Below are 12546 nucleotides of genomic sequence, written 5' to 3'. Positions count from 1 at the left end.
GCCAGCCATATAATGTTCTTTTACTCTCAATAATAGCTTTCCAACAAGCAGAGTCATTGAATTTCTCCTGACGACTGCATGTACGTAGCTAGCTTAGACTACCCATATAGTAGTAGTTATGAGCATACGAAAAGTAAATATCTCTAAATCTTCAGGACAGGACAAGGCATGTCAAATCCAAGACAGAACAGAAACGATAGCAACTAGCTCAATACTGCAAGAAAAGATCTGCAATGGGAACGTGAGCTTAAAGCTCAGGCTCCCAGCTGAACAAATACAGTTAGAAGAAGCGTTCCTTCCAATATGCTTGAAAAAGTATTAGAAATAACTCACTCTGTTCCATTCTCACACGCATAAATCCTGTCATGTAGCCTCTCTCTGAGCTCAGCAGCAACGGATGGGAACTTGACAAGCAACAACCTATAACTCTCAGTGAACATGGCCTCTTTCAAATTTTTGCCCAGCATGATGAAGTCCATGCACTTGCTCTTCAACTCTGCACAGCTGTAGGTTTCGGCGCAAGCTAAGATAGTTGCGGCTGTTTCTACAGACACCTCCTCCCATAACTTGTGCGCGCAAATAATCTTTAGCCTGTCGAGTGCATACCGGTCGGCCGCAGCAAGCAGATCCTGAAGCATGTCAATGGGACGGCCCCCAGGCAGGTTGTCTGCGGGCAAGGCATCCGTGTACATGTACCTAAGCATAACTTCAAATGTCCTGCAGCGTGATGGATGGCATTGTAGCCTCGGACATGGAGCCGAAGAGCTCCGCCCTGAAGACCGGCGAACGAGCGGCTAGCACTGCTCGGTGAGCGGGGAACATCTGGCCCTCGATGATGAATGACACATCTGTCCCCTCGGCCTGATCTAGCAGTTGGCCGAGATGGGCCCCGATGTCGGAGGGCGGCACCGGAGTGGAGCTTTCATCGATGACCATGATGGAGCACAAAAATGTAATGTGCCCATCAGCCGTTGTGTAATTTCTCTCCGCCAGACTTCCTGCGATGAACTGAGCCCATCCCCAGGTGCGGCCGTTCCCGTCGCCCGCCATGGTAGTCTCGCAGTCACGAAGAGTGGTCTTTCTTTGGCGCATTGACGGCCTGCCGCCCCTGTCCATCAAGCAAACCTCGAAGACAGGCATGACGGTTGTGGATTCGCCCATGTGCCTGAGGAAGACTGAAATGTACTTGCCCCCGTCGGAGACCTTCTCCCCGCGGAGCAAGCACTCGACCCTCCAGAGGCTGTCCTTCCCGACGGAGACGGTGTCGGAGTAGACGGCCTTGCCGATGGGGAGCTCATGGCTTTGCTCGTAGTCCACGCTCAGCTTGAGGACGGCGGAAGCCACCATCGTGGTTCGCGCCTCCGGCCCGGATGTCCTGGCTAGCTTGTTCACTACACACGCCGACTCAGTCAGTCAGAAATCTACGCTTGAGAAACCGGAAAAGAAGAGCAAAATTAAGAGGGCACTCACTCGCCGGATTTGGTAAGCCGCCGGAGGTGGCGATCTGCGCTCATGCGCCGACGAACTCTCGTCGCCGGCCCTCCTCTGGTCCGCCGTGCGCCCTTCCTCCGACTCCGCTGCTCGTTGCCTGCTCTGGTGGGCGTCGCCGCCGCCGCCTCCGCTGCCGAGGGGGGACAATGGCTGAAGGTCGAAGGTTCTTTTTTTGAGAAGGGCTGAAGGTCGAAGCTAGGTGCGAACCCCAATCAGGGGTGTAACGGGCCGCGCTCCAGCCTTCTCTGTGTGGACACGACGTCGCTTTTGTTTTGTTAGCCAAAAAAAATTCACAAATTTGTTTTCTTTTTGCGAATTAAAATTCACAATCTGCTTTTTCCTAATTACTTCCTCCATTCCTAAATATAAGTCTTTTTAGAGTTTCCACAATGGACTACATACGAAGCAAAATGAGTGAATCTACACTTCAAAGTATGTCTATATACATCAGTATGTAGTTTGTAGTGGTATCTACACTTCAAAGTATGTCTATATACGTCCTGGCTCGCTTGTTCACTACACACGCCGACTCAGTCAGTCAGTCAGAAATCTGCGCTTGAGAAACCGCCGTGCGCCCTTCCTCCGACTCCGTTGCGGCTCCGCTGCTCGTTGCCTGCTCTGGTGGGCGTCGCCGCCGCCGCCGCCGCCGTCGAGGGGGGACAATGGCTGAAGGTCGAAGCTAGGTGCGAACCCCCGTTACTCGGAACACTTCCGCCGGTTCTTCTTTGCGGGGACTCGGCCCAATCAGGGGCATAATGGGCCGCGCTCCAGCCTTCTCTGTGTAGACACGACGTAGCTTTTGTTTTGTTAGCCAAAAAAGAATTTCACAAATTTGTTTTCTTTTTGCGAATTAAAATTCACAATTTGCCTTTTCCTAATTACTCGTAAAATTTTGTTGCAAAGGGAAGGACATAATGTATCATCATCTCCCCCACCCGATGATGCGAAAAAAAAACAGTCACTCACCTCTGCCCAAATTGACCACATCATCTTGGTTTGCAACGAACACACACAAGCCATATCCATGAACTACAAAATGCACAATATTATTCTACAAGTAATCATAAAAATGATAACTTCAGAGACCGAAAGATGATCCATTAACTTTCAGTTGCATTACATAGTGCAACAACAACACATACAAAGCAAAAGATTGTAACTTGACACTGACAACAGTAGCACATACTACAAGTTCATCTCCTAAACAATTGGGCATGGACACTAACATAGCTAACAACACAAAAGCACACCAACTCCATCATCTCCATCAGTTCTTCACTAGTGAAATGGCTACCATTGCTAAAAGTAGAATGACTGTTGCCATCAATGCCTTCATCAGCAGCAGCATTTCATTGCCTAACCCTAGGAGTGCCTCTGTTTGCTGCTTGCCATGCTACCTGCAACTCTTCCATGAATTCCATCTTCAATGCCTAGAAGCATATGGCTTTCATGCATCCACTTCACCTGCAAACCTTCTGCTCCTTTCTCGAATCAGCTCTTCCCTCCTAACCTCTGTAGCTCGTAATGCATCTCATGCTTCATTGCCAATGAGGAACTGCTTATCGAGAAGGTAGGCAACGTATTCCAATTCCCAATGCTAGGTCCTAAGAACAAAATTGACGAACAAACGCCAAAAGTCACCATGACAAGTTCCACAAAAATCAACCAAAACAAAGAACTAGGGATGCACTCCACTTACACCGACAGGACACCTATAGAAGACCCCCCCCCCCCTTCATGCTTCTTCGTGCTAAAGAGATAGAACTTCATGCGAGTGCGGCACTTCGGGCATCTGATGAGCGGCACCACCACCGAATGACCGCCGAGCGATCACCTGACCAAGCTTGCCGACATGGCAAAGGCAAGTAACCTCCAAGACGCGGGGAGTGGGCGGCGATAAGCAAGCTCCAACAGGGAGTGGACGGCGACAAGCAAGCTCCAACAGGGAGAGGGCGGTGGCAAGCAAGCTCCAATGCGGCGGCGGCAAGATATGGGGAATTAGTGATTTGAGAGGCCGACGGGATTCCGCAACCATGTGATTTCAGGGGGTCGATGGAAATTACATGCGCCAACAAATTTACATAAATAACACCAAGCGGGAGGATGTGGAAGCCTTTGACTGGTCAAACCGAGGGACGACGAGTGACATAGGCAGAACAGTGACCGTACAAACACGTCATGCCGTATTGGCCATATTCTAAGTATAGTACACTAAAGAGAGCTTTCTTCTTAAGTTCAGTGACTGCCATTGCCTTTTACCCAATCTAGAAAAACACAAAGTCGCCCCTCATTTTCTGCTTAAATCTGGGTTGTTTATTGGGTGTGCCTGGTTTGGTGTCAAAAGTCTAGGCATGCCACCCCCGTCTTATTTTCTTTCCTTTTTAGAGAATGGGTGATCTGGAGAGGTGGAGTGTCTGTAAAGTATGTGTTCGAGATTGGTCGACCGATTCTGCTCGTTTCCCAACACAAATCATCGAATGCATGAAAATCCAACGGCACTTGTAAGATTCATCTTGCACCCACAAGACAAAAGAGACTGAAGAAGGTCCACGTCCTACTGTCACCCACTGAACCAATTAGATACTTTGCTTTAAGACATAAATCTGGCACGTATTTGGACTTGTGGAAATTATTTATACATTACCTATGCCTCCTCACATCATGGTGCACTATGGAGATCCGTGCCATCCTATTGGCCACATTGCATCTTACCGTTTTGCCGGTTTGTACTCTGATTTTCTCTTTTGGTCAAAAAAATATTTCATGGGGAAAAATCATGTAAATGTCCATGCGCATTTGTACATTAGTTAATACAAAAGCTGAAATGGGTAATTTTCTATGTTGCATATGTTCAAGCAAACGTTCTGTTTCCAAGTTTCCCGCAAAAGAAAAAATAAAGAATGTTTCGGCCTTTCTACGACTTGCAACGGTGCCCGTTGGAGTATAAATATGGACCAGTTGGGTCCCTGGAGAGGAGCGATACACAAATTCCACAGGAGACGAGGGGAGAAGACAGAAAAGGCAAACTCCAGCGAGGAAAGAAATGGGCCCGAAGAGAAAACTGGATGACCTGGCCCAGCCATCCAGCGCGGGAAGCAGCGGAGACCACGGCGGCGAAGGCGATGATCGACCGACGAAGGCGCCACGGCTCTCGCCGTCGCCGCCACCGCCGCCCGCGCAGTCGCCCTCACCGCCCCCGCTTCAGCCGCCAGGGTCCCCGCCGCCTCCCGCCGACAAGGATCCGGTGAGTTCCCACCGTCTTGTACCAGCTTGGGTTGCGATTGCTCGGCGATCTTTTCGCCAGAATTTGGCGCGTCCGGGTGTTCTTTATGTCGTTCTTGGCCTGTTTCTTGCGCCCAATTTGTCGTTCTTGGCTGTCGGGTCGGTGAGGTGGCTGTAGCATATGGGGGGATGAGTTCTTGGCTGTAGCATATGGGGGGATGAGTTCGAATGGATTGGTTTGATACTCGCCGACCCTTCTGCAAGTTCTTGCAGTTCGTGGGGAGATGGATGGGGTTTTCTATTTTGACCCAAACTTGTGTTCTGTTAATTCTTGGTATAATCGGCTGAAATTGGTAACCTAAGAATGATGCTCTGGTTTTCCCTGCAAAGAATTATTTCTTGATTCCCTGTTCACTCCATTTTTCAGGTGGAGCTGGAAGAAGGGGAGCTAGAAGATGATGCAGATTCACGGGAGGAGGAAGAGGATGATCAGGATTCGGATGAGGAGCTCGGAGGATCACTTCCTGGTAACTTCTTCTGTGTACTCTTCATGAGTGATCAAGGAAACATCCCAGATGATACCATTTCATAGTAACTTATTCTATACTGTTCAGAACTTGCACTCAGCACACAAGATTATCTTTCACTGCGAGAAACCTCGAGCCAGTTGCTGGATGGCCACAGAACGTACCTCAAACCACAAAAGGACTGCCGTGTCCTCATTGGTGGTTTCCGGTGTCCAGATGCTCTCCCGACAGCATTACGAAGTGAGGTGAGAATGCTATACCTCAGAGTTTTTTTAAGCTCTTCAACCATGAAGTGGATGCACTCTACAATGCAGTAAATTCTCTTTCTTGTGCGCTTCAATTTCAGACCACCTGAATGTAGACCTCCCAAATGTCTCATTACAATCGACTATCACAAGATATTCATTCTTTTTTCCAGTTGACATGATATTTGGGAGTTACATTCTCAAACATTTCCAGTATAAGCTTGCTTACTGCCCCAGTCGTTCTGTGTTTGTTTATTCTTTCAGTATATAATTCCTTAGATGTTGTATTGAGCAATTGCCCAGTAGAAAGTACTCTGATGTCGGCAGATGTTAAATGAATATCACTGTGAATTGTAATCAATATTTTGCACCTTTTTTTCTGCTTTTTTGGAAACAAAAGTTTTCTTACCATGAAGTACTCTGTTTTTTTTCCATGTGTGAGAACCATAAAAACAATTTTGCTTCATCAGCATTACTATTCAAATCCATGCTCAAGTTAGATGAATGCTGCATATCGCCCATCATACCTTAATGCTACCTTTTGTGATTCTTCTTCTTGGTATTGTAGGAACAACTCTCAGAATTGGTTCGTGAATGTCCAGATAACTCCATCATCCAGGAAAAGATGAAGGTTTGTCTGCATTCAACTAATTTTATGCTAGAAACATTGTCATGATTTAGTTTGTTGTACATATCTGAAAATCATTTTCTTATATAGATTCTCAGTAAGCATTATGTGCTCTTCCGAAGAACTCGCCAAGATGGCAGCTGCTTTTACAGAGCTTTTCTGTTTTCCTACATGGTAACTGTTTCAGTTTACTTACTCATGATGATTTCTTGATCTGCATGGAAATGTAATATAAATAGGCTTGTCTACAGGAGATCCTTCGACAAATGCAAGATAAACAAGCTGAGGTTACTCGTCTTATGGAATGTTTCGAAATGTATACAGATAGATTCTCTCGTCTTAAGTGGGACGAAGCATACTTCTTAAATCCTGAAAAATACTTCTCAAGTGTTGTTTCTGTAAGTACTGTACTAGCTTGCAAAAGCATAAACCTTTTTTGCCTTATCTCCTTATCCATTTACGTGCAAAATAATTATGTGGAACGAATATGCTTGCTAACAATTGTATGCATCTCTTGTGTTGCCTGAATTGTTCTGAAAAATAACTGAACTCGTTCTGCCTCCTCAGATTTTTAGTCTGAACAATGCCTTAAGAAAATAGCAAATAGATAAGATGGTGTAGAGTGCAGGACAACTACATGGGTAGGGCACTAGAATGTTTCATTCTTTCTCAGTTGTATAAAATTTTCAGTTTGCCATGTTTTATTTTGTTCTTGATGATTGTAGTTTTACTTTCAAATTTTTGCTACATTATGGGCACTATCTAACAGCTATAAGTGCTTGCTGCTAACACTAAATTCACTATGGACATAATTGAGCATTATGTATAAATCAAAATGATCTTTGGTCGAACTTATATGATATTGTTTCTCCACTAGTGCTGGAAGAAGGATGGACTCCTGTAGCATTTTGACATTCCCTTCATGATATACCTTAAATTACATACGTAACCTAGTGTTTGCACGTTTGTTTCAGGAGCTCAATGAGGTTCTCAACGTCATTGCAGCAGGGTATGTGTATGTTTTAACTTGATATTCATAGAAAGGTCTTGACGATATGTTTAAGATACCCTTATTTCGTGTTAGTTATATTTTTGTTTACAAACAAGTTCGTTTGTCTTTTGTAGTTGTACTTCTGAATGGCTGTACCAGAGAAGCCTGCAGGAGTCCTTTTCAGGCAGGAGTAAGGATATCAGTCCTTGTTTAGGATGTGTTGTTTCTCTATTTGTTCTTTATATAACATGTTGTTTTTGCCAGTTATATCTTTCCTTAGGTTGCTTACTGAGACTGAAATCCGGACAGAAGAGTTCTACAAGCAATCTATCCCCAAAAATGTGAATGTCCTCCAGGTGGAGTTTCTGCTCCCATGTACTATCCTCGGATATCATTCTCGATATAGTACAGACGGATTATCTTGTCCTGTGTCTTTGAGACTTAGCATACTTATTAAAGTTTTATCAGCAATTCTCGTGGTGTATGAGTTTACCTTTCTCTCTGGATAAACATTTAAACTCAGAAATAAAGTTTGCCACTGGTCAATTTTTGTGATTTAAGGTAATAAAGGATTAACCGATACTACGTTTACCACTCACAGATTACACTCACCATTATTTCATATATATGGTTGTGATAACAGTTCTGTTGGAAAACGGTGCGATCGCTGGATGCTGAAGCTACCACTACACAAATGAGGGCTTTGACATACACGCTCGGCATACCGTTGCGTGTCGAAGTCGTGGATAAGAGCTCGACGGGTCAAGTTGTGTTAGTGAAGCGCCTCGATTTCTTTCATCAGTCAGACTTGAACAAGGGCCCTCTCCATTTGACTCGGAGCTACCTTTCCTCGAGCACAGCTCCTAAACTGCTGGAGGAGGGAAGCAACGACGCCGACTTGTTATCATCTGATGGCGCACCCTTGCTGACCTTGTTGTGTAGGCGTGGTCACTGTGACATTCTTTACCGCAAGTGACAAACTTTGCGAGTTCGCTTCGTTGACAAAAACTTCCTCCGGGATGATTACAGGGAAGCCTACCGACAATCTTGTATAGTGTGTGTGCGTGCGCCCGTTTGTGGGTCTGCTCCCAAACAACCTGTGACTCCTCTGCTCCTTGGTTTTCTCATTCTTGCTGATGCTGTTGTTAGTTACTCCTGTATTTGAAAGGAAGCTACAGGATGGAAGATGTGATAGGAACATATGAAGAATTATTGGGATACTGTTGTTTGCAAGTTTTGCCACATCAAATCTGGCTTATATCAGATTCTGTGACTTGTGATTTTCTTTTTTGAATAAGCAATTTCAATATGAGTTTGACTGCTAATGCGAAGTCAAGAACTTCTTTAAAACCAAACTTAGCTTATATCAGATGAATGGGACATTGAATATGAATCTTGTGTAATCTTTAATTTTATTTTTCTTCACTGGATTCTTACCTCTTCACAAACAAGCGAGAGTGCATGCCAAAATCTTTGTTTCAGTTTGTAGCAGTATGGTGCCAATCCCAGTTACTTTAAAATATTGAAATTTGCACTTCCTGTGAAAACTTAAGGATACTTATATGTACACTTAGGGAAGTGAACCATTGTTATTAATCAGATCACATTTGTTAATGGCCTAGTTTCTTCTCAGTTTGGCTTATTGATATCTTGACGGTTTTCCAAGATGATTTTCACTTCTTTGTAGTAAAGCCATGCAAGTGCCATGTAAAACGGTTTTCAATCAGAACCCAAGCCATCTACTGGCACTGACAGCAAAAAAACTCGACCAACGGACACTAAGATGTGTCGGCAAACTGAGACAACCAATAATCTGGCAACTGTAAGTTACCACGCTACCTGAGTAATCTCAGGACATATAAGATCCAGATATCGATAATCAAATATATGAGTGGCAGAATAAAACTGATATAGCATATCAGCAAACCTTGAGCTGCCCAGAAGGCCAGAACACAACCACCAGGACTATCCTCAAACGGAAAAGAAAAATCCAGAGCTGCTCAGCCACACTTTCCAACACCAAGTTACTCCCTTCTAATTTGCACAGAAAGATCGGTGTCCACCCGCTGCTTCCCGGACATAGTATAGTTAGCTGCGCTATGATGTGTCCCAGTTTGGTCACAAAAAGGGATCGAGTTGCAAACAGCCCGAGTCTTGTTTCACAAACTAGGATCTTTGTATTTTGTAGACCGCCCACCAAAGGCTCCTGATACCGGACGGCACACGGACAAACCAGCACAAAAAAGCCATGGCGGTAGCAGTCATGAAGCTTGCAGTGTGATTTCCCGGGCAAGATTTGAGATAATTGTCAAGGAGAACGGTGATGCCTGCCGATCCACACGCTGCGCTGAAGATCATTGCTCGTGTGACCTATGGGACAAAACATCAGGGTCAAAAACCAAACGTTTTTAGGGGAGAGAGAGATAGACATGACCGGTAAATGATTCTTTGCCTATTCAAAACATAATGAATGACAGATAGTTGTTTGTTTGAGGTGCCCGAGAAAACATGACTTACCCAGTCGCCGATGGAGAGTATGATGGCAGCTCGGGCATTTCGGAAGAAACGTTTGACAAGAAGTGCATAGACACTCCTAATGGCCACAACGAGGCTCCACAGGCATTGCACAGTTGCTGTTACTACGAGGTAGCTGCTCAAAAGAACAACAATAAGTTCATCTACAGAAGGCCAATTTTTTTTCAGTATTTTCATTTCTAACAGAAGCATCCTAAGTAAAAACCATTGATTTACGCCATCTAATTGGGTCACAGAAATAAGATATGCTAGTTCCTGATACTACTCCCAATTCCCCAATAGTGAATGTGGATCTTCAAATGTTTTCCTCAAGAAGGAAATGCATGTACACAATTGTCCATTACAATCACAGCATCCTGAATTCTGGTAACCAAAATGTGAAGAAAACTTATCAGCGTACGTACACATCAAGATCCTTTTTACTGAATGCCTAGGAAACTATGTCATGTAAATTCACCACACACACGCCCAAAAACACCCGTATATGAAGATCAATCTCCTGATTTTCGCAGAAATGCTTATGATTATGGTCAGCAAAAGGTGTCAAGCTAAACATTGGTGTATCCAAATAAGACAAGTTAGATAACATCAGAGGGAACATGATGATGCAACCATCTGATCGTACTGCCTCTTCCAGGATGGAGTATTTGACAAAAAACTACTACATTATGGGTTGCCGTCCCACAGAACTACCACATTCAAAAAAGTGACTGATAACTACAAAAATTTCAAATTCTGTGACTAAAAACTACCACTTTTGAAAAATGGCAAGTTTAGATGATTTAAACACGTTTATGACATGCGGGCCCACCTGTCAGGGCTGACGTGGTGGCAAAGTCAACTCCGTTTTTTTTGACCGTTGAACTGAACCTTGTCAGGGCCCACACACCTGTCAGGGCCCACACACTACTAGGGAAAGCCTTATACACATAATTTTAGCTGTAGCGCTTGTTAAAAAACGGCGATACTGCTAAACAGCAGTAGCGCGTGCTGGATAAACGTGCTGCAGACACAAACGTCGCAGTAGCGCGTCTCCTTTTAAAAACGCTACTACTAAAATTCTCACTACTAAGCCGACAGGCTACATATAGTAGTAGCGGTCTTCTAGAAAGAGCACTACCGCTAAGTTTATTTTAGCAACACGTTTACTATGAAACGCGCTACTGTTAATGAAAAGAAAATTAAATGAAAAAAATAGAAAAGTAAATGAAAATGAAAGAAATAAAAAAAGGAGAAAGGAAAAAAATAAAATGTAAAGAAAAAGAAATGGAAAAGGGAAAAAGGAGAAAGGAATAGCAGTAGCGTCTGTTCATCAGAGACGCTATAGATAACTTAGCAGTAGCGCTTGTTTAGACCCCCGCTATAGAAAGAGAAAAGGAAAGGAAAATACATAGCTATAGTTGTAGCGTGTTTACCGAACTTAGCTATAGCGCTTTTACATAAATGCGCTACCGTTAAGTTTGACTTAACTCAAAAGCGGTTCCCCCCCGGCCACCACTTCTCTCCCAAATCTTTCGCCCCACTTCGCCGCCGTCTCCCTAATTCACCATCGCCCTACTTCGCCGCCGTCTCCTGCCGACGTCAACGCCCCCGGAGCCACCAGAGCCACGCGCCATCGACGCCACCGGAGCCGCGCGACCTCATCAACGCCATCGGAGCCGCCCTCGGCGCCAGCGGAGCCACCCTCGACGCCCTGCCTTCCTCGCCACAACTGCCTCCCTCGCCCTCACTGGAGACGCCCCTGCCTCCCCCGCCGCCCCTGCCTCCCTCGCCACGACCGGAGCCATCCTCTGTAAGCCCCCACCCCTCCTCTCTCTCTCTCATGCATAGCACAAACATTGGACAGAGAACTAGCTAGCTAGGTTAACTAGTTTAATTAGGTTAATTATCTAGGTTAGTGCAAAAATTTAGTTAGGGCTTTGACAGAGAACTAGTTAGGTTAACCAGTTTAATTAGATTAATTATCTAGGTAAACTAGGTTAACTAGCTAGGTTAACTAACTAGATTAAATAGCTAGGTTAATTAGGTTCGTTAGGTTAACAAGCTAGGTTAACTAGGTTCGCTAGGTTAGAGGAAAAAATTATTTTAGAGCATTAGATGAGAAGGGTTAGAGAAATGAAGTTTCTTTGCAATTTAATTGGGTTCTGTCCTAGGCAGAGAAGCGTTAGAGAAAATAATCTGTGTGTGTGTGTGTGTGTGAGAGAGAGAGAGAGAGAGAGGAATACTAGAACAGAATTTGGGTTTTGTCCTAGGCAGAGAAGTGTTTAGTGAGGTCATTTTGCAAAGGTTTTTGATTTTCGAAAAGACCACTATTTTTTTAGGAAAAGAATTTAGGCAAGTTTTATTTTAAAGATGATCCTTTCTAGACTTTTATTATTGTTTTCAGGGAAGTGTGGTCCGATTGTGGCCCGGTTAGTCATGTTATATCTTTTTATTGAAGTGTGGTTCGATGTGCCCATGTGGCCTTTTGTTGTTTCCAGGGAATGAAGCGCGGGTGGCCTATATTTTGCTGGAATGTTGATTCATTTTTGTTCCGACAAATTTCAGGTGCTCGATTTGTCCACTTTTTAGCAAAGGTCATGCCCAAATTTTTCGTGAATTTAGGCATGACTTGTGCTACAAACTAGGACATGTCGAGTGCCCGCGAGTTGCCGCACCGGGAAGGAGTCAAGTCCCTGCAAAGCATAGGCCTTTTTTATGTCATTATTTATTTTATTAGGTCTAGAATTAATTTACTAGATTTAATCATAGGAAACATGGCTAGCAATGATGAAGGAAAGGGTTCTGGTGACTGCGACAACGTGTACCTGGCGGCAGAGGAATTTTTGAGGGAAGCCGACGATCAACAGTTGATGTTGCTGGGTCCACCTATCACATCGGAGACTGAGACCGACATCGAGACCGGCA

The 12546-nt window shown here is 44.5% G+C and overlaps 1 protein-coding gene and 1 pseudogene across 1 annotated transcript; one reads left to right on the top strand and one right to left on the bottom strand.

Annotated features, from left to right (window-relative positions):
- Window positions 1–329: 329 nt before the first annotated feature.
- LOC119357532 lies at window positions 330–1347 on the bottom strand (annotated as a pseudogene).
- A 3187-nt stretch (window positions 1348–4534) lies between these two features.
- LOC119357531 (OVARIAN TUMOR DOMAIN-containing deubiquitinating enzyme 1-like) lies at window positions 4535–8306 on the top strand. Its single transcript, XM_037624446.1, has 10 exons — window positions 4535–4735; window positions 5141–5240; window positions 5328–5485; window positions 6054–6116; window positions 6204–6287; window positions 6365–6511; window positions 7088–7122; window positions 7239–7294; window positions 7369–7460; window positions 7748–8306. The coding sequence occupies exons 1-10, from the start codon at window positions 4535–4537 to the stop codon at window positions 8078–8080; spliced, it is 1269 nt and encodes a 422-aa protein (XP_037480343.1). The 3' UTR covers window positions 8081–8306.
- Window positions 8307–12546: the final 4240 nt, after the last annotated feature.

This window comes from Triticum dicoccoides, chromosome 2A (genome assembly GCF_002162155.2).
Source record: "Triticum dicoccoides isolate Atlit2015 ecotype Zavitan chromosome 2A, WEW_v2.0, whole genome shotgun sequence".
In the NCBI taxonomy this organism is placed as follows: Eukaryota; Viridiplantae; Streptophyta; class Magnoliopsida; order Poales; family Poaceae; genus Triticum; species Triticum dicoccoides.
The sequence above is the reverse complement of the archived record's forward strand: the minus strand, read 5'-3'. Positions and strand labels throughout refer to the sequence as shown.

Coding starts and splice junctions, on each gene's coding strand:
- LOC119357531 (XM_037624446.1), top strand. CDS start 4,535: ATGGGCCCGAAGAGAAAACTGGATGACCTGGCCCAGCCATCCAGCGCG. Junction 6,288..6,364: donor CTTTTCTGTTTTCCTACATG/GTAACTGTTTCA, acceptor GCTTGTCTACAG/GAGATCCTTCGACAAATGCA. Junction 6,512..7,087: donor ACTTCTCAAGTGTTGTTTCT/GTAAGTACTGTA, acceptor CGTTTGTTTCAG/GAGCTCAATGAGGTTCTCAA.